The following is a 22,149-nucleotide window of genomic DNA, read 5'->3' as shown; positions in this document are numbered from 1 at the left end:
TATCTTATCAGTCTACATAATGTAGCTATTATTCATAAATACCAACTATTAGATTTTATACGAAATGGAACATATCGTCCAAATATTTGCGCAGAAATAAAACAAATCTTCAGTATTTTTTATTTCTTCAATTTTACTAGACCAACATTTCTGTGAACACAAGATTAGAATGTAAGATATTTTCATAGAATTTCGAATTGAATTATGAACCTTGATTAAAGAGAAATTTATATTTCATCTAAGATATAAGGTTGAAAATGAAAAAAAAACTGAATGTACGGCAATAAAGATACCAGATCGCCAAACGACGTGATGAGTCAAACATCACTTCCAGAAATTGTTAAGGAATAATTACGATTTATTGAACGGTCATCGCTCGAGTGACAAAAGAATGTTGTACGTGGTAAGTGCAAGTTTCACAATGCTGAGCGCGACTGTTAAATAACCGAAGCTATTGTTACTTATTGTTGCAGGCCTTTTAGTTTCCGATCCTCGGCATAAATTTTCATCTGGAAGCTCACTAGATCCGACGTTCTTTTATGAAAATTAAATCGCGGGTCCTTCGGATGGATTCCCCTGTCATGCCACCAGCCATACCTGAAAATCGTGTAGAAATAGATGGAATGTGAGTGAGAGAGCTGAAGGTATGATAGAATTCCACAGGTATTACGTGTGACTGGTCAGTAAGGGCAATCTATGCGAGTCCCTGGGAACCTTGTTCTCCATTGCGGCGATTTTCTCGACAGTCTCACTAACGTCCGCATTTCGCTGCATTTCTTCGAGCTCCCTCGAGTAGAATTTCGGTGTGACGAAGTCCGCTGCAATCGTACAATTGTTCATTCGCGCAATGTTTATTATCCGGTGTCCCGGCGCATTTTTTTCTCGCGCAAATCCGCGACATCCCAACTATCACGATCACACGCGGCAATTCATCGCGAGCTTCTCGCCGACTCGAGAATTAATAATTGAGCAATCCCATATGGCCGAGAAAGGATCTCGCGACAATATTCAAAAAATAGCTCAGCGATTTTCTCGGAGGGAAGGGCGAGGAAGAGAGATCTTTTCTTCTTATAAGATCTGTCAGAAAGAATTGCGCTACACGAACCAGGCTTCCTTATTATTTCTCAGCTTCATACAAGGAGCCGGCAAGTCCGTCGAATGTCTTTTTCATCTCTATATCTCTTTCGATCGGTTCACAATCTAACGTCTTTTTGTCGAGGGTCATTTTTAAGGCTTCTGACTACTCGGCATGATTAAGGACAATCAACGAGGACGTTAATGACGTCAAAAGCGAGAAAACGCATATCAAGATTTCTTGCGTTACACTTTTAAATAAAAAGATATATTCATGAAATGACACTTGTAAATGATTCAGCACACTTGTAAAATTATCCGAATACTTTCCTTTTACTCGAACAATCAACAAATAGTCGTAAAATTAACATTGACAAAATAACGAGAAAAGAGATTGAAAAGGAAGCATCTCTTCTATTTATGTGAAAGAGAATTTTTCCTTGCTCGTGCTAAAAATAAATAAAACAAACAAATAAATATGCATACCATTCACTCTGGATATGCAAGCGTTGGACCGTCCGATTTGTTGGTTCCTCGAGAAGCACAACTTGAACGGCGGCCTCTCCCTCCTGGACGTCACAGGTCTCGAGTCGTACGAGTCGCTCTGACGCTCGGACATGTTTCGGACGCGACGAAACCCCCGCCTCGCTCTCGTCGCCGAGGATACTCGACTAAGGCCTTCCCGCCCCCGAGTATCGGATTAAACCGGTAGTCGGTCTCGGCGGTCGAGGTTACCGTATTTGATCGATACCCCCGTGCGAAATACGCAAACGGTCGGAAATAAGCGGGTGTGGGTGACACTTTCTACGAGTCACCCGCGACATTTTCGTCGTCTTCGCGTCCGGTCGCGGGGTCGGGTTTCGGGAAATGACTAGTGAGCGTCGAGAGCATTCTGTCATGCACCGTATATTTGTCTCTCTTTATTTCACGACTTGCCCCATTAATAATTCATATATTTCCAGTAAAGTATACGCGATTAATAATGGTTAGTCCGACGCGCACCGATATTACAAATTCCCCCTCTCGACTCGTTCCGTCTCTGCCACTTCCTGCCACTTCCTCGGCCTCAATATCCTCTCTCTTTCCTTGCTTACGTCGTCGCGCTAAAAAACCTTATCACGCCTGTTTGCCGGTTAAGTATCTAAATTTCGACGGACGTGTCTTTTTCCCTCCGACAAAGTTGCTCTCGCTCACACACATACACACACTTTCTCTTTCTCTCTCTCTCTCTCTCTCTCTCCCTCTGATGCTTTCTCACTCGAGCGCAATTTGCGCGACACTTTCTTTCCTCGCGAAGGAAAGTATCTAGTAAAACGCGCTTCGGTTTTCCCTCTTGCTCGCTCGTTCACTCATATAATACAAAAGGTCACACATCCCTTCAGGGATCCTCTCTCGCGACGACGCATCCTAGGACGTTATTACAGCCGTCGCTCTTCGCTGAGATCACTTACGAATAAATCTTATATACGGTATCTATACGGTATAATCGCCTCTCTTTCTCTCTCTCTCTCTCTCTCTCTCTATAAGAGCAAACTCACGTAACTCTTCGTAACGCTTCGTAAATTTTGGAAAATCAGCCACCGATAACGTTAACGACGCTCTATAAATTCCCGTCTCGTCTGCGACTTGCGATCGAGTCGCCGTGCTTTGTGTCATGTCGCACCGCCTTCGTCTCCACTTGGTATCGACGAGAGATGTGCCGATGACACGAGTAAGATCGCGATTGTGTATTATATGACATCGTAACGAGACTTTGTTACTATGTGGACATATTCTAATACAGTACAATACTGCTGTGTGTCGCGTAATCGAAGGTACGCGGAAGCTCGGGGATCGGGTCCCCCCCTCCCCCCCCCCTCCCCCGATAACGCTCGGTCATTAATTCTCTTCAACGAAATGTCTTTCAACATCTCTCGTTAATCCTGAATCCGCGTAACTGCGATTAAACATCGGTAAAGTTCAACAACGTGGATCCTCGGGCGATCGGTGGATGGTCGATCGGTCGTCGATCGATGGGGGCAGGACAAATTCTCGAGGCCCGATCGCGAAGGGCGTCGAGTCTCTAGAAAAGATACGCGAGATCCCGAGGACGTCGACATTTGAGCTTCTCGATCGTTTTGATTATTACGACAGAGATCGGCAGTGCTTTTAGGATAGGAGGTTTGTGTGTGTGTATATATCTCCTCTCGCTGATTCTTCTCTTTCTTTTTTCCCTTCTCTTGCTCTCGTACACTCTCTCGGTTACATCCAATTCGTCCTGTAGGCATCCTCGAGACCGACGCGTATCTTTCTGCGGGACAGGATCGGAAGATATCCCGCGGCTTGTGCCATTCTTCGTCGATCGGAACTGATAAAAATCGATCGCGACTACCGTCCGTTTGTAATCGAAGGCGAGGGCGAGGACGAGGACGAGGGCGACATCGACGCGGTCGTTTCCTTCGTGGAGGAGGAGGAGGAGGAAACGACCCGTGACGGTTCCGTGACTATTCTCCGTAACTACAGATTGATCAGATATTTCCGCCTGGTCGCCTTCGCCGATATATACGTACATATATATTTATATCTATCTGGATGTTACTTCGAAATGAAAAAACTGCGATTTGTACTCGTGTAATACGCTCGTGGTCGACTTGAACATCGACGCGCAAGGACGGCGTGTATGGTATACGAAATTAAATATACGATCTCTCTCTCTCTCTCTCTCTCTCTCTCTCTCTTTCTTTCTTTCTTTCTCAGCGATCTCATTGGCGTGATCCGGAATCGTGACCATGTCGAATGTGCACACACACATACACATACACACACACGTATATATAATCTCGCCGTGGAAAAATCAAGAGTCGGATTTCGAGGTCGATACCGTGACAATCGCGAGACCTAGCAACGTCGCGTCTTGGCTTCGTCTGTTGACCCGACGAAGCCACGATGGAAATTGAATCCGCCTAAATGAGTTCCCATTTTCGACATGAACACGATTTTACAGAGGTATCCGCGTGTATGATTGATCTATATCGTGCCTGGTGGTCTAAGATCTCGTGAGAGATGTGAAAGTTCCTCCAAGTTCTGACAATCGTAATAGCGGACGAGACTCGACGAGGCTCGACATTCGCCTCCTCGGATCGTCGTGCACTCAGAGAAAGAATTAGCCATAGGAGCTCAAGTCTAGCTGGGGTAGCTGAAATGTGTCTTTGAATTAAGGACATATAATGTCATTGCTAGCACAGCTAAATTTATTAGCTGTTTGAATTTAGGCACTACAAAAGAAAAAAAGTATTAGCTAGATTGTATAATAGTACTGAAATCATACTAGAAATGTATTGCTTTTTTTAATAGAAACCGCCCCTTAAGGTGTTACACTACTAATTTTGCCTGAAATTTAGCCGATTTACTTGATTTAATATTATATCGTTATCTGAAAAACACGCTTAAGCATTGACGGACTCGAACCTGAGACTTTAGGACCGTGAGTCAATTACCTGAGATACTACTTCGTCGATATAAACGTCTTTCGTATTGTCTACACATGATACAACTAGCAGCTAACCAATTTTGGCTACTTGTGCTAATAATGTTAGCTAATAAAAATGTACCTCGCAGCAAATGCATTTTACTTCTAATAGCCAACTTTTAGCAATGCAGACGACAAAGTTTGAACTAGCTAATAAGATTTAGCTGCTATTACTAAGCCACTTCTCTGAGTGCGTGTTCGCACGGTTTTCGCACGTGTGTCGCATCTTCATCGTGTGTGGAAATCTCTCGGTAATTGATCGATCGATCAATTTCATCACGGTGGGAAGAGACACGTGAGATCCGGTGTCTCGATCGAACGATCGATTGCAAAACAATAACGCGAAGAACTCGCCAAGAATACCAGGCGAATCGACTGGAAAAAAAAAACGAGGTGCGTTACCGAGGGATGCGCGCGCGTGTATGTGTGTGTCGAAGGAAAAGTGCGTGTGAAAATAAAGTGTCTTAATGTTTCACTTAAAAAATATACATTTTAATGATCAATAATCAGAGGAATTAATGACAGATCGTGTATTTCTTTTTTCCTATTTTTTTTCTTTTTCTCTTTTCTTCTCTCTTCGAATCACGCCATTGCCGGATTGCAATCAGATTTCTTTCTCTTCTTCCGGACAATTCGAGTCGTCGTAGGAATTATTACTGTCGCTCTTTTAGCGATCGAACCAGTCGCGCGCGCTACGAGTACTCTCGCATCCTCAGACGATTTTTACGCATCGAATCGTGGAGCGATTTAACTTAGCGTGTGTGTCTTCTCATGTGTTTCACAGATATAATAAAGTTCTTTTGTACGTTCATCATCCAGTCTCAACATTTACATGGTTCGCTAGGCTAAACGCGCGCCACTTAAATACGAATAAAAGTATAGTCGAGAAACTAAGCGCCTCTCGTGCTCACGACGTGATATTATACCTTGAAACGTTTGAAGAAATATCGAAAACGTAAACGTTTTCTCCAGCGATATCTTCATTTATTCTTTATTTTAGGAAAATAGTCGAATTTTGTGACAGTAAAATCGAAAATGAGGAAACTCCGTTTAAATAATTTGTTTTTTCTAATTTCTCAAACGGGAATTTCTCAAAGGATCGAAAGAAACGAGATGAGAATGCGCATTTCGCATTTCATTGAAAATGAAAATTACGTACATGAGCACGTTTTTCGAATGGACTTTGGCCCTTTTTCTCTTTCTCTCACAATATCTCTCTCTTTCTCTCCCTTTCTCTCTCACAAAACAGAAGAGCGACTTCAGTTTACAAAAATGTCTAATACTAAGCGCAGTAAGATATCGCACCAAACGCAAGGAATGAAGGAGACGCTGTCACGTTCCACGATCGTACCCTGATCTTTTTTTTGCTCTACCTCTCTTGTAATACAAGAAATACAGACGTGACACGAATGATCGAGTATAATCTCTGGACAGGAACGACCGATGGGACGCGAGCGGCCTCTCCTTTCCTTCCTAAGCAAGCTCCGTCTTCTTCTCAACCGTGTCAAAAAAATATATCGTATGTCTTACTACATACAAGTGGGTATGAAAAATAAAAAATATTTTTTGGCCATTTTTTCTTTTATAACAATTTTTTTGGGAAATAGAATAGAGGAAGGAAGAAGGAAGGAAGGGAAGAACGGAAGGAAGGAAAGAAGGGACGCGCAGAGCGGGAGAACAGGACCTGAGTTTTTCCGCGGACAGAGAAGATTTTCAGAGAGGAATGTTTCAATTTTCGATGATACATATATGAGGGTCAGAAGGGCTGAGAAGGCAGTAAGAATGAAGGGGTAAATGATTAAATTTTGTTCTTTTTCTTCCTTTTCTACGTGCAGAAGGGAAAATAACGAAAAAGGTTGTTGAATAGGTAGGTGAATAGATTGGAAGATGGAGATATAGATAGGTAGGTAGTAGGTAGGTAGGATAAGAGGTAAAATCTGGGGGATGGGTACTACTTACAAATCTATTCTTTTTAGGATATAGGCACTATAAGCTACTAGATAAATCTTATTTACATTCTCCAGTATTTCCACTCTTCCATCGTCGATTGTTTATACCGACTACGCTACGAAGAATAAGAAACGTGATCGAAGTTGTATCTCGCGTCGAAGTTGTCGTCGCACGCTCTTCCCTTCTCTCTCTTTCTTTCTGACGCGGATTCTACGCGACGTGTGAGCGCTCGTCGAAATCAAGAACTACCGTGACGATCTCGTATGAACGATGGACCGCTCCGCGAGCCAATTAGCGAGCCTTCGGCATCTCTCTTCTTTCCATCGAGAAAAAAAGACGCGTCTTCTCGCGAGATATATATGTCCGACCGGCGCGGATACTAACGAATACTGCCGTTGCTATTCGCGAAGAAAGAGAAGGACACGACAAACGTGGGGATTCTGCAGGTGAAAAATTCTACAGTGTGCAGACCGGAAGATGATGAGAGAAACGGGATGCGTACCGTTTGAAACACACACACACACACACACGCGCGCGCGCGCGCGCACGCACGCACGCACACGCACACACACACACACACACACACACATATATAACGCGTGATTTTGCTTGTTCCTTTCTTCGCTCCTTTCGTGTCGCACCTCTTCTTTCTTCTTTCTAGAAAAGAAAGAAAGCAAATAACGTGAATCCCGCTCTCCTCGATCGTTCCGCGATAATGATTATCGCCGCACCGTGGAGGACGAATTAGTTGGCACGACACGCGAACGTACACCGTCATCAACGATGTTGCGCGTTTCGCTGCTTGTTCGTTCTCGTCATTCGCATTACATTCCCTTTCGTAATTAGCCGGCAAAGGAAACACCTACGCATTGTGTGTATCGGGAAGGGAAATGAAGAATGATAATATCCGTATATTTCACATATACCGTCGCCGACCGCCGCTGCGTTATAGTCGACCGTGCGAAACCCGCGTATTGTAGTCCCGCGACGGCGTTACGTAGTTCTCTGTCTTCTCCGGGTGCGGAAATTATTCAATTTCGAACGACTCGACTCTCGCACATTGTTGTTGCTCCGAACGAAAAGGAAAATGAAAATAAAAAAACGATTCGTGTTCGCGTTACATGAAATGATACGTGTGACGCGAAAAAGTGTGTGAAGGCGAAAAACGTGACGTGATTTGACACACGATCGGTACGACTCAGCGGTACCCTTACGCTACGAACTTACGACAAGATGCTGGATTTTTCTCTTACGAACTACTAGTTAGTTGTCCCCCCCGCGTGTATCTCACTCGCAGGCGTACGCACGTATACACACACAACTCTCTCTCTCTCTCTCTCTCTAACGCACACACATACACACGCGCACATCCATCCATTTACTCTCATGTTCTATTGTATAATCTTATACTCATTAACACTTAACAGATCTGTATTATGGCCATTTGTATTTTTTTCTTTTCCTTTTATATTTTTTTCCCTTACACGGCACACTCCGACATTCTCGCTTTCTATTTTTATACCCCCCCCTCCCCCCCCCACGTTATAATTACTTCAAAGAAGAAAAAAAGAATTCTCGCTTGCACACATTCACGCTCTGTATTTATGATTCACCGAAACGCACGCTCTTCATCAATGTCGTCACAATCGTCGCAGCTGTGAATGATACGAGAAAGTATTTTTCGTTTATTTCGATATTTTTAAAAGAAAAAAATAAGGGACAATTTGACGTAGTTCTCTCTTTTTTTCTCGAGCGTACGCTTGATTGCTCAAGGTGTAATGCGACATTTCGCATTTCAAGCGGGATAAGATAAACTCTCTGAAAAAAAAAAAAAAAAAGAAAAACAAGCGGGGAAAATCGAACGTTTTTGATACGAAACTGAAGGATCAGTATTTGGAAAACGTTGTCAATAGCGGACGCGTTACGTACAATAAAAAAAAAAGGAAGAACGAAAGCGAAAGAATTCTTTGGCCTTACGTGAAGAGAGGCCGGTAAATAATATATTAATCTTCCAATATTGTGTATTCTTCCAATAAACCTTCCAATATTCCCCTTAAGATAGCTCACGTTATATATATGTATATATATTGCTTTCCATATCTGCACAGCATAGCCTTCCTATTTACACGGATGTAAACATATACATATATATGTATATGTTTATATATATATATATATGTATATTTCTCTCGCAATATCTCTTATTCAGGCTCGTTAAACGTTAATCTTTATCTTACCGATACTTACAAAGTACAAAGAAGACGAAAGTTGACAAAAGCCGATATTCGCCATGTTCTAATAGCAAGCGAATGACTTCCTACGAAAGTTTTTTCGATGCGATCGTAATGTACAAACGCGTAATGTTACGATGGCACAGCAGCTCCAGCGGTTGCGCGTCACAACGGAGGAAGAATGTGAGGTGTTCGCGGAGGAGCGTGTCCTTAGAAACGAGTATGCCTACTACGATGACGTCACAAGCCTGGAGACACCGTGCCCGCGCGAACGTTACAAATAGCTCCTTATATACCTCTTCCCCTCTCTCTGCTCCACCGTCTGCAAATTGTACGAGTGTAGTGTATAATCACGTGCGCAGCATTTTTCTCAGCTGCCCTGAGTAAAATCCGTCCACCACATCGGCATGAAGAAGCGAATGAAAAAGGAAATTCCCTTCGCATACGTATATATCTGCACTCTGCTCCAGGGTAACGCGCAATAAAGGAAATAAGGAAACGTACGTCGTCGCGATTAATCCTTCCCTCCCCCGAGCCGAAGCGAAAAGCGGGACTCGCGCCGTTCTTTCGTTGATATTGCGCGTGTAGACGAACGCAGAGAAACGAGAGAAACGGAAAACAGCAATCGTGTGCAATATCGGCGCGTTACCGTGGGTGGATGGGCCGACGTTAAAACAACTCTTGGTCGATAAAATTCTACAAAAATACGCAACGCCAATCGATAGATGATTCGTTGCCGACGACTTTAACAGCTGAGAGATCTGTTATTAAAGTGGCTGTTCTCTCTCTCTCTCTCCTCTATATCCGCTTTCCGCCACTCGCTCTCCTTCCCTCTCCCGTATCCCTTTTAATACCGCGTAACTTGTACGTCCTTCGAGAATATCGTCTTGAAATCTCCCTCTTGGCTCTTACGACCTATCTCGCGCGTTTTCACTAACCTAATATGAGCAAACTATAATCTGCACCTGTGCGCCGAGGTACGCTCACCACCGGTTTGCTCTGTTCGAGAACATACATATTCATGGCTCGAACATACTTCAAACAAATATCAAAAGCGCGGTAAAAGGAACATCTTTCGCTCTCGGTTGACGCGTCCACCGACCGTTCTTCTTCCTCCGCTTCTTATTCAAATGATTCCCGGGCGAACAAGTAAAAGTGATATTTACGTAATAATAAGAGGGGTATTCGTTCGTGCGTTCGATGGCGCGTGAACTATCACGATCTTGAGGGTTCTCTCTCTCTCTTCCCTCCTTTTTTTTCATTTTTTTTTTTTTTCTTTGTAATCTGCCTGTCTACACATGAACGCGCGAGTATGTGTGTTATTATATTCGACGTGCATTGCCATGACGAAAAGAATAAAGGTTCGCACCAACGCGACGGTTGACGCAACACGATATATTCTTTCAAGTCATCTCGCGGATCGCGACGCTGACTCGCAATGACATCGATGTGTGTGTGTTGTGTGTGTGTGTGTGTGTGGATGAATGAAGTATGAGACTCCGGTACGTGAATTTGTCGTGTCGTGTATGCGTGTGTGTGCGTGGATGCTGTCGATGCGCGTGTTGCGTAGATACCTCCTATATACTGTACAATATATGCAACGTATAACTGTACATATATAAGCTGCGTGGAATAACCGATGGCACGCAGCGAGGATGATTTTACAGGGTTAGATGTAATCAGATTTGCTTTTATTTCCAAGTGAAACGAAAAAATTACTCGCGCGCGACGTCGTGAGTCGAAAACTGCGGCGTTTCTTTTCTTTCCTTCGCCCTGATCCGCGATAAGTATCGACTTTTTTTATGTGCCGAGATGCCACATAGTTGAATGCGCGTAATACAGCACACGTTAGTTATTACGCTATAATTAAGATTTACGCTCTAAACAAAATCGTACATGTATATACGTTATTTACTTTTTTTGGTTTTAAATATACGTTACTTTAGTATTTACGCTCTTTCTATTCAAGACGTTCACGATTATTATTATTACCGATTAATTAAAAGTTAATGTTGGGCGATTGATGAGATGTAAAAGTAAGGGACTCTGAACATTGGAAATAAAAACATCTGCTTATCATCCGAACCGTACGCTAAAAAGGAAAGTTTAAGACAAAAGAGGCTTACGGCTACTGAAAAAAAAGAAGATAACGATATATTTTTTTCTTTCTCCAATAGTATAGTTCTCGCGGCAGGATCTTACAGAATTTTATCTCGTGAGTCATTGTGTGTTTTTGCCGTCACAACTGCTAATTGTAAACGATCGAGCCTGTTTTCGTTTTATTCGCGCATCCAATATATCATCGCGTCCGCGGCTCTGCGACGCATTTCGCTTTATACACTATTCATTACCAATCTAAGCCGTTGGAAAAAGTATTGTACATCTTCGCGTCCTCGCGTGCAAGTTACAAAGAGACAAATGATACTGTAGCGAGAAAGGACGATAACGATCTTTCTTTTCTCTTTCAACGACCTCTTAGCCACTCGGGGATGCGATTACCGCTTTGCCGGATTGACGCTCGAGCAGGTCCGAGCGCGCCTTCAGACGACGTTGCATCAGACGGCTCTCGCACGGCGGTGACAAGCCGAACAGGTGCAGCGCGTCCTTGCCGAGGACGCGATTCTTGCCGATGATCTTGGGGTCGCTCAGATCGACGTTGGAGAGCACGGAGGAGGACGACTTCTGGGTTCGCGTGGCGTCCAGCTCGCTGGAGGAATGCGTCGTGAATTGCTTGCTGTTCTCGGACAGTTCGCTGCTTGAGTCGGACATGTGTCCGTACGGATGATTGTCGTCGTCGGTGGACGACGTGGACAGTCGCGGCTCCCTGTTCTCCGCCAAATCCTCGAGGTTCAGAGAGAAATGCTGAAGTACCACACGATTCACAGCCATTGCGGACTCAGCAAATGCTGAGAGTTCTCTAGCGGAGTTGTTCCTCCTGCAGGGACACGCGTGTGTTGTAACTGAAGTTGACGTGACGCGCCAAGAAAGAAAAGTCAAATGAGAGCTCACCTTATGATATGAGGCGTGGTAAGCGGCCGATCGCAAGTTTCGACGGAGGTCGGCCCGGGGTTGATCCAGGGATGTTTCAGAATACTATCTGCGCTGAGCCTTCGGTGAGCCTCCTTGACGAGCAAGCCTCTGATCAAATCCTTCGCGTCCTCGGAGATGCATCTCCACTCCTTGTCCGGGAACTCGTACCTGCCCTCTTGAATGCTGGTGAAGAGCAATTCCTGACAAGCCTGACAGTTCTCGCCTCTACCCCAGCCGCAGTCGGTGCCGCAGTTCCCGTAGAAGGGTGGATAGCCGCAGAGCAAGATGTACATGATCACGCCGAGGCTCCAGAGATCGCAACGCTTGTCGTAATAATTGGCCTCGCCGATGAACGCCTCGACCACCTCCGGCGCCATGAACTCGGCGCTACCGACCGGCGTCAAAAGTTGCGGTGTCGCCACGGGACTTGACAACGAATTGTTGAACTTGATGCCCGAACCGAGATCGAAGTCGCATACCTTGATCGGCGTCAACTTGTCCGGATACACGCACAGGATATTCTCCGGCTTAAGATCTCTATGGGCGATCCCTGAAACGCGCGTAAGAGAACGCGTTACACAGTCATTTTCGATTCCATTTCGCATTCTGATCGGACCGCTCAATTACCTTTCTTATGAAGAAAGTTGAGCGCGCTCGTAATCTCATTGACGATCTGACTGGCCTCCCTCTCGGTGAAGTGAACTCGCTCCTGAATTCTATTCAACAGCTGGCCGCCGTTGACTTTCTCGAACACGAGGTAAAACTTCTCCTCGTCCTCGAAGAACTCAATCAGCTGGATGATGTTCGGGTGGCCCTGGCAATGATGGAACGTCTCGACCTCCTTGAATACCCTGGCGCGAGCATGCCCGGGGATCTTATCGATGATCTTCACGGCGTACTCGAGGTCCGTGTAAAGGGACGTACAGGTCTGGACCGAAGCGTAAGCACCCTCACCGAGTACCTCACCAGTCAGTTTGTACAATTCTGTAACAGCGATAACGAATTCCTTTTGAAATGGATATTTCGCGAAATCCGAGTTAAAAAGAAAAGTTTAGAACCATCAAACAATCCCATTCACGAGTGTGATGTCACGTTTCGCATATCCCACGTATCATTCATACGCTTTGCCTGTATAAATCTAAAACGACGACGACGATACGTAAATTCTCCGTGTTGATTCAATACGATACTCATTTGACATGATATTGCGTGTCGCCCTGCGAACACTTTTGACGATTACGTCGCCGCATCGTATGCAGAACGAAAGAGAAAAAGGAGGAAAAGAAGGAGAAAAAAAAGGAGAAGGAGGGAGGGAGGGAGGGAGGGAAAGGGAGAGAGAGAGAGAGAGAGAGTCTAAAGACCGGACACGACAAGTTCTCTTCATCATCGTGACTCTTAGTATCTCGCCGATTACCATAGAGTTTTAACGAGAGCCGCATAACACCGCAGAAATTCGGGAATCGCGCCAACAGCGAATCGACGAGGAGGAAGCGAAGATGTCGACGGTCTCTCTCTCTCTCTCTCTCTCTCGGCTCGAAACAGGCAGTCGCGAAAATTAGTCTCAGGCTCGATATAAGAGCTTTACCCCTTGTGAGCCGATCGATACACGCTCGGAAGGCCCAATTATCCGCACTTCAAACAGACTGCTCTCTCGAACGCGCGCACCGCGCGCGACAGAGTAGCGTGTCGTATATCTGACGGACAGTCAATGTCAAGGTCGAAAGGGGGTGACCGAGAGAGAGAGAGAGATCAGCGCGGAACTACGACGCACATAACACCGAATTCGCTCTCTCTCTCGGAAGTGCGCGCTATCGTGGCTCCTTTCCTCTTCTCTCTCCGTCGCCCTCTCTCCCTCTCGCGTGTCCCTCGTTCGCCCATCCCCACCAGCTTGTCTTGGTCGAGTGCTACGGGGCGCTACGTTGCCGCGTCTGCGTTCTCGCTCGCCCCTCTGCCCCCCTTATCGTGTTATCCCCCTTTTTGCTACCTCCACTCGGTATTATACGCAGGATACGCGAGCGTTGCGCGTGGCAACGTCGCCAGCGCCTAGCAACCAGAAGCCGATAATACGCCTCCACGTCTCTCTACGCCGTTCTATACCAATTTTAACAGCGCGGTCGAAGTAAATATAGAGTGCTCGGGAATCGCGCGATCGTCGACTCGCACCGAATTAAGCGCCGATTCGCCTGGAGCGATTATGCCACGAGAGAGAGCTTGTAAGATCGATCTATCATCGCTGTACGACAATATATTGTTGTCTCTTCTTCCTTCTCTCTCTATTTTTGAATCGTACGAGGAACGAATCGTCTCTGGCAGTTCTATGCGCGATCAAGCAAGTCAGTAACGAGAGTCTCGCGTTATAGATTCGTTCGGGGACTCTCGACCGAGCTCTATCGACCGTAGAGGGGTGTTGTGTGTACACGGTGCCAAGCAGGGTAGAGAAGCTTCTCGAATCGATCAGATGATGCAACCGATCGATCCAAGCAACCGGCTGCCCGACCGAGGCACTGAACTCGATCACAGCGTTTACAACGCGCCAAGCAGTCACGACTTAACCGAATGTAAATCCCTCTCGCGCAAAAGTCGAGTAAACTCGTGCCAAAAAATATATGCCGAAGGAGCGGGTTCGTCTCCCTGTGGGCCAGGAGTGCTATCGATCGCGCGAGCGAGCGACTCCGTGGCCGAATAACCGTGTTTGCCAGCTGCGGCTCGGATTAACTCCGATCCCGCGTTCTTTCTCCCTCTCTCTTTGAAATAAGACAACCCGCCGGTTAGGAACTTGAACGAAGGAACGCGCGTGTTTTCCCTAAAGTAATGAGTGCAGGGAGAAAGGTCGACGGTACTGCGGCACCGTTTTTCCAGAATTGCACCATGAAACGGAGAAATTTTACGCTTTTCATAAACAGAAGACAGGAGTAGCCGGTGAAGAAAACAGAAAAGAAAGTCGGAAGGATGAGAAAATTGGAAAATAAAAATTTACGATGGCTCTCGTATATTTCCATTTTCACGAAGTTTTCGGCGATCCTTTCATACCGTATATTCAAAAATTCGTCTCACCCGAAAGAGGCACTTTTTAGACTGGAATGTCCTGGCAACAATTATTGACTCGAGAAAATGGAACGAAAGAAATTTACGGAAGGTCTCATGCGTTTCTATTTCTTCCAAACTTCCGGAAATTGGAAAATAGAAATTCACGAAGGTTCGATTGTTTCCGAACTCTCAGCGATCCTTTCGCATCGTATATTCAAGAATTCATCTCGCTCGAAAGAGGCACTTTCGTGGCTGAAATTTCCCGGCGTTCGTTATTAGTCTCTAGATGCTGGAGGAGACAAAGCGACCCGTCCGAGTACTTCCGGGTGGGGGATAAAGGGACAGGAAGCCGGGAGAGAGGAAACCGCCGAGTGGGGGTAGGAGGAGCGGCGAACTTCCGGTGTTTATAAACAAGCGAGCGTATCGCGGGACGTGCAAAATTCCGGGAGCGCCCGCTGGGCGATCGATTATCGCCGCCTCACGCGCCATCGCGAGTGTTCTGAATTTGTCCAAGGTCACACACGTACCTACGAGAAGAAAACCGCCAATAATCGTGAGAAAGACCACCACGCGAGGCAGGTGGATGAGTGGGTGGGTGCGTATGTGCGTGCGTAGAATCTCCACACACACTTCCGTTCTCTCTCTCTCTCTTTATCCTCCCTCTATCTTGAAGTAAGAAACATCATACCGGCGGAGCTATATCTGCTTGATCGCGCGACTTTCAACAAAGATGTGCGTGCGTGCACTTCCCCTCTCTCCTTCCACTGGCCGGGTGAATCATTACCTTGGAAGCAGGAGGACACCAAGGACGAGCCGGAACGTCTCTTCCTGCGTCTCTTACGTCTCGCCTCTTCCTGACGGGCTTGCACCGCGCTCATAGACTCCCCCGTCGGGGTCACATCCCGGCAGGTGCCGTCGCCTGAAACGAACGTAACATAGTTTTGTATCGTAGTTTTCTCGTGACAAAGTAATTCGACGCACATCTCCCGGCAATTGCGCACGGAAAGTGTAAAATAAATCACCACTGCTGCTGCGGGAGTATCAATCTTGCCTCCTACAGAGCGTAAGAAAGAGAGAGAAAAGACGCGCGGTTGCGCAACGAACAAAGTTGTATCGCGGCTTTTGCTCACACCACACGTGACAGTCTCGCGTTTTCCCGTTATCGCGGTGTTAGCAATTGTAATTTATTATTGCGAGCTTATCATCGATAAAAGCGGCGACGGCACGAAGTATTAGTCACTCTCGCGGGTTCACGCTCGTTCACCACCGCCCGCGCCGATAACTTTCGCGACGAATATAGACTTTCGCTTCGACCCATTACCCGGCTTAATTCGACGAAAAACGAGAAACTTCGAATTTCACCGACAATTATAAGTTCAAGTGCTGATCGAGAAATTGGCTCGCGCGAACGAACGTTGTTTGTGTGTTCTTTTACAGCCGGCGAACAAAACGGACAGTCTCGGCGGAGCGAATTAGCGCCGGCACTTGGGCGCATTCGTTTCGATAAACATGATGCAACTGTTACGAGAAAAGAAGCGGTCGCCATGTTACGGTATGAGTAGATATAAGAGGGGACACCTCGCATTCATCGGGAGTTACGCGCTCAGTCTTTATGAATAAAGCCGTACCTCTTAATAGTCCGGGGTTTAAAATAATGTTCCGTTATAATTATCGCCAGTAGACGTTGACGTGTCTTCGGCTATTTCCAACGTGCGATAAAATAACGTGTTTTAGGTTTTTACGTATACGTTACGTGACGGAGAGCACGCTTCTTATACGTTGTCAATTGTGACGAGATTAATTATTCTGAATCGCGAACAAAACGATAAATGAAAAGTAATGATTGAGCGACGAAGGGAGATGTTATTGAGAACCCCCGTTTTACCGCTCAGTTATTGGTCGAATATTTCGGCGGCTCCTACCCCGCCCCGAGGGTTTTATCGTGGGCGCTTCCCTCGCGTAAAAAAGCGAAAAGGGAGAGTGGAGAAAAGCCCGGGCGGTCCCTCTAGGGGGAGAATCTCGATTATATAGAGGCGGCCGTACTTTTTGTAGTCGGCCGAAACATACTGCGCCATCATCGATTTAGCCGGGGGTAAATGAAAACTCGGAATAATTTCGCCGCGCGCACTCGAGCGTAACAATAGCAGCGCCTCGAGAAACTTCTTTCGTCGTGCGTTATTGCGTGTTAAATAATACCACGTGTCTTCAACAGTCCATATTTTCAATTCATTCTTATCGATAAAAGCGCCTCTAAAAGTGGCTGAGAAACCCACATTTAAGACACTTTTATCGATAAAAATGAGTTCATAATATGCTCCAAATCTTTATATTTAAAAATTCGCTCACTGCCATCTTTAATTTTTGATCTATTGAATAATTCACATTTTTTTTTGTAGAATTTGTTATTAATTTATAATTTATTTTCGAATGTAATCGTCGATATTCCTCTTTGCTCTTATAAATATTAGGCCTATTTTTGTAATCAAAAAGGATGGTGCTTTTTCGTAAATAAATATGATTTTTACTATTATCACCGGTCCGCCCGATTCCACAACCAAAACTAACATACTAATTACTGAATTAATTAATCGATGAGATTACCAAGATGAAATTTGCTCGAGAGAACAATGACGTGGCGTACCATCGGTCTGTACACGCGACACGCAGCTTTTCTTTCTGTCTTCGCACTTTCTAATTCAGCCGCTAAAAATGGGACTGTTGGTCGCGCCACACGACCGATACCAGTCGTCGTGCCGGCAGAGTTCGGTGTTTCCCTCTCTGTTTTCTTCTCGCTTGGGAAAGTTCACTCGCAGCGAGCTCGAGAAGGCGCAGCTCCGCGAGACCGGTAATCGGTACGCGATTCACGATCTTCGTGTTAACGGAGATAATATATACGGCGTGGCAACGGCAGCAGCGATTTACGCGAGATATATATCACCGGGGTCACGATATTTCTACCACGATGTTTCCACGGCGCGACGACCGTATCACATCGCAGAGAGCGCCGCAGTTGAACGTGTTGCTACCCGATTGGGATCGAACGAGCCAACCGGAATAAATACACGTCCGCCACGTACTAAAATATAGAATTGTAACATATAATCTCGTGACACAGTCAAGAATACCGAAGAATTCAAAGGGCCGATAACAGTTGGGCGCGGTTGTTGGTGCGACTAAATCATTTATAGGGAAGATAATTAATACGTTGGACGGTGTCAACGCACGCGGAGAATTACCTTTCAACGTCAAACCGATTCTGCGTATCCTGTTAATATTTTAAAAATATTAAAATGTCAAACATATTTATCCTCCCGTACATAATTCAGTCACAACCCGACTCTTATATCGGACTTTTAAATTCTTCATACTCTCGATTATACCGTGTAAAATACGAAACTGTCGGAACTTTATGAGGCAAAATCTCGAAAAGTTACATAAGAAAAGATTACATAAACGCATCCTACAAGCGGATCTTAAGATAAGGCGCGCGCGCGCTCTCGATGCAGTCTCTATTAATAACTGCGCTCTTGTGTCTCGTCGGGCGATACTTGGAGCCGAAGAAGAAGAAGCGTATTGTTCGCGTGGGCGAGAAGTAACGTATAACGGCGATGAATAATAAAGTACGACGGCGTGCAAGTGGACACACCGTTTCTCGCTGGAGGAGTCGCGTGGGTCGAGGAGAAATCAGAGCCGGCAGATCGAGAACGACGGCGTAACTGTAAGCCGATCGGCTCCTCTCCCATTGTCCGCGCGCGCGCGACGATCCGTTCGCGTCACACACCGCGGAAGTTATATTTAACTCGGCCGATGACGATGACTGTGTCAATCGATGACAGACGCGCACAGTTCAACGGTCTGGATTCGACGCGAAACGGAAAGTTATTTAATCGGAGAGCTCATCGAGGACTCATTGATCGTCGTCGTCGGGGTTCTAGAAACGCGAAACGGTTCGTCCGGAGTAATTCGATGCGTCTTATCGCGGTGACGAATCCTTGACGTCAGCGAAACGCTCGGGGACAAAAAATAGAAAGAGAGAAACAGGGTTACATCGGTCGTCGCGCTTCTTCGCTCGCGTTATCGTCACCCACCTCTTACCATATCATCGTAATTTCGGCGCCGGCAACGAGTGTATTTTCGTGCACCTTCCGTCGCGGTCGACGTCGTCGACGCCGCCGCTCGACGACCGCCGGCCGGCACATCGAGTCTCCGAGTTCAATGACTGGCACAGAAAAGGAACGCCGCCATCTTACGCGAGATATGCACGTACGATAGTGTCCTATCCGCACGTGCTCGCGCGCCGAATGGAAGCTGCCGCGCGCGACTATAATAAAATGTGCCGTTAACAATCGCGATAAACGAAATGAACGAGACGATGTACATGAATTAATAGATCAGCTCGAAATGACGCGATTAAGAGGGAAATTCATGAGCGAAAAGATCCCCGAGACTTGCGCGCGTCTCGGAGTATATTTACGCGGACAAATATTTGTGCACACGCTTTTGTCCGCCCCGATCGGGTAAATAAAGTCGGATGTCTCGCTTCGGTTATCCCATTTTGCGACAACGGCGATTTGTAAGCTCGATTCATCCTCGGTTACCACTTATCGCGCGTGTTTCTCTTTCCGAGATATATATTTGGGCCGTGGCTCGCCTCGAGCGCGCGTATATCTCTTTGTCCTCCGAATTGTGCGTTTCCCTTTAAGAGCGCGTGGAGCTGACATGCGCGCGCGGGACCCTTCTCTCCCTCCCGTTCTTTGTTTGGGTCGCCCTACAGCCCAACTCGCTCTCCCTTCGTTCAGCCTCGTGATACGGCGCCGAACTTGCCGAACCCCGCGCGCGCCGTGTATACCGACTAACCCACTTCGTCCCTACCCCCGCGCTCCATCCCCGAAAATAATGCGTCGTGCCAACGACGCGCGCTACTCGGAAGCGCGTCGCCGGCGGCCTCCCCGGCAACCCCAAAAATAATACCCGAGGATATTCGCGTTATTGGCGCAAAATTTCATCGTGAAAAGTCGCGTCAGCGAGACAGACGGCCCACGAAATTCGACCCAGGCGAACGAACGAGCGAGCGAGGCGAAATAACTCCGTTCAAATCGCCGCGTTAAAGACGCCGGCGAAAATAGCTCCGTTGCCGGCAAAGCGAACGAGTTTGTAACGCGTAAATCGTCGAGAGCGGCATCAATCGCAGGGGGGTAGTAACGCGAGCGCGTAGAATCGATGTGCCCGACGATGTTCGATGAAGTACCTAATGGAAAAATTGTTTCGCCATGCGATCTCCACGTATGCCGAATGACGAAAGCCGTTCGCGCGTTTACGGAATCCCGTCGTCGACGAGGTAAGCGAGGCGAGTTCACGAAGCCGACGAACAATAACGGATAAATCGAGTGGTCGTTGGTTTTCAACGATCAGGCGGGGAAATGACGATGTACGGACACCGCCGTCTTCTCGTCAGCTTCGAGAAAGTTCCGTCGCCGCGACCCTGGTCGAGCATACCGCCGTGCGTGAATTCATACATATTCGCGATGCGATTTTCTACGGAGAGCGAATCACTAAACGCGGATCCGGCGTGTCCGAACATTCTCGTCGCGTCGTCGAGCCTATCGGCACGGCTCGAGTGCGAGACTCATCAGTTGTGCTTCCTTCTCCTTCCGCCGCTCCCTGTACCACAACAACGGTGAATACGTAAAGCACGAAGGAGCATTTGTCCCGGCACTCGTTACTGGGTCGTTACACATTGACCGGCGAAAATGGCCGCCGCCGCCATCTCCGAGGTTAGCCGGTTTGAAAAACAAACATCGATAACCAACAACTCCGCGGCTTTAATTCCGACGAGAACGATCGTCCGGCGAATTTTGAATGGATTTTCCTCTCGAAGAAGACTTACGAGGTACCGGTAACAGTCGAGACAGGTTTTTAGCCAAGTGAGAAAGAGCGCGAAAAAATAATGCAGTCGTTCAACTTTGATTAATCGATACAATGTGACCGAAGGATCGACAATCGCGATATACGGTGAGCTGTCTTGACATTTTCGCCGAATGAATAGTTATTCTTCTCGAGATAAATTAAACGAACTGAATGGAAACTCGCTTACCTCGTCCAGGCTCTTGAGTGCCGTCCTCTCTCTCCTCCAGAATCTTCTCCACCATGTTTCCGTGCGACCGCGTGATGCTGCTCGTTCGGATAATATCTGGGAGTTTTTCGGCGGTTCACTCTTGAGAGATCCGTCCGTGCACGCGATTTTTGTATTTTTCTTTCTCTCTCTCTCTCTGTCTTTCACGACTCGCACCGCTAGCAGTAATTATAAAAGAGTCAGTCGTATTTACAAAAACGCCTATCTACTAAGAGACTGATATAATCTCCCTCTCTGCTCCTCTCGCTCGTCCACGTCTCGTATCTCGCGCGAAAGAGGGTTGATGTATATCAGCGCGTCGGTATGTGTATCACAGATATAAATAAATATATAAAGTCTATCTTCTACGTGTCTCTTCACTCCGCAGCTTCGTCTCTCGGCGCGCACGACTCTCTATTCGTCCTCTTCTCTTTCGTTCTCCCTCTCTCTCTCTCTCTCGAACGCGACGATGACACGTCCACGAAAGATGCTGCTACTGTTGCCGACGATGTTTCGCTACAGATGTACGAAACCTTCTTGTTGTTGTTGAGTTGTTAAATAAATACTATCACAGACTTTGACACTGCACTTTCTCTCGGTCGGTCATCCTACGTGCTGGTCTTCTCACTCTCTTCCTCGCCGCGTATCTCGTCCACTCCTCACCAACCAAGCGGCCAAGCCTTTTCGCCGATGAGAAGCTAAGCTCGCAGTCAGCCTCTCGCCAGAACCTTCTCCTCCTCCTCCTCCGCAGCTCCCCCTCCGCACAAGGTTTTTAACCGGGTGCACCGGGCCTTTTCGCACGCGAAAATCCCGCGATGGTTGTTGTGGCTCCGTCGTCGCTATCGCACAGCCTCTAGCACGTAGCGGCAGCCGGGCTCGGAAGCGCATTAAAAAATCCCTCGCCTAACACATCTGGCCTCTTCTCTCTCGTCTCCTCTCTGCAACCATCCCTCACTGCTCGGCAGTTGGTTTCCGACTGAGCTCGACAAGATGGCCGCTCTGCTTACTAACACTCGGCTCGACCCCACCACTGCGCCGTGAAACCTTTCAGCTCCCTCCTCACCACGGCGTACGCCGCAGCCTGCGTCGCTTCGCGAATCGCGAGGCATCGTCGACGCCCCGAGAGTCACGTAGGCAACGTGTCTCTCAGAACACGGTTCTGGCAAATTCGCTCCTACGGTGCGCGCACACGTAGTCGCCGCCGGATACCGGCCATA

At 46.9% G+C, this 22,149-nt stretch overlaps 2 protein-coding genes across 2 annotated transcripts; both read right to left on the bottom strand.

Annotated features, from left to right (window-relative positions):
* Positions 1 to 163: 163 nt before the first annotated feature.
* Positions 164 to 1,866, bottom strand: LOC106744119. The gene is made up of 3 exons (XM_014618583.1): positions 1,561 to 1,866; positions 671 to 818; positions 164 to 597 (listed from the first exon to the last, which is right to left on the bottom strand). The coding sequence occupies exons 1-3, from the start codon at positions 1,691 to 1,693 to the stop codon at positions 462 to 464; spliced, it is 417 nt and encodes a 138-aa protein (XP_014474069.1). The 5' UTR covers positions 1,694 to 1,866; the 3' UTR covers positions 164 to 461.
* Positions 1,867 to 10,432: 8,566 nt separating this feature from the next.
* LOC106744118 (MAP kinase-interacting serine/threonine-protein kinase 1) lies at positions 10,433 to 21,930 on the bottom strand. Its single transcript, XM_014618582.1, has 5 exons — positions 20,915 to 21,930; positions 15,605 to 15,739; positions 12,421 to 12,777; positions 11,773 to 12,343; positions 10,433 to 11,698 (listed from the first exon to the last, which is right to left on the bottom strand). Exons 1-5 carry the CDS (start codon positions 20,967 to 20,969, stop codon positions 11,239 to 11,241), a joined length of 1,578 nt encoding a protein of 525 aa, XP_014474068.1. The 5' UTR covers positions 20,970 to 21,930; the 3' UTR covers positions 10,433 to 11,238.
* Between the last annotated feature and the right edge of the window lie 219 nt (positions 21,931 to 22,149).

This window comes from Dinoponera quadriceps, unplaced genomic scaffold (genome assembly GCF_001313825.1).
Source record: "Dinoponera quadriceps isolate SergipeBrazil2010 unplaced genomic scaffold, ASM131382v1 scaffold1290, whole genome shotgun sequence".
NCBI lineage: Eukaryota > Metazoa > Arthropoda > Insecta > Hymenoptera > Formicidae > Dinoponera > Dinoponera quadriceps.
The sequence above is the reverse complement of the archived record's forward strand: the minus strand, read 5'-3'. Positions and strand labels throughout refer to the sequence as shown.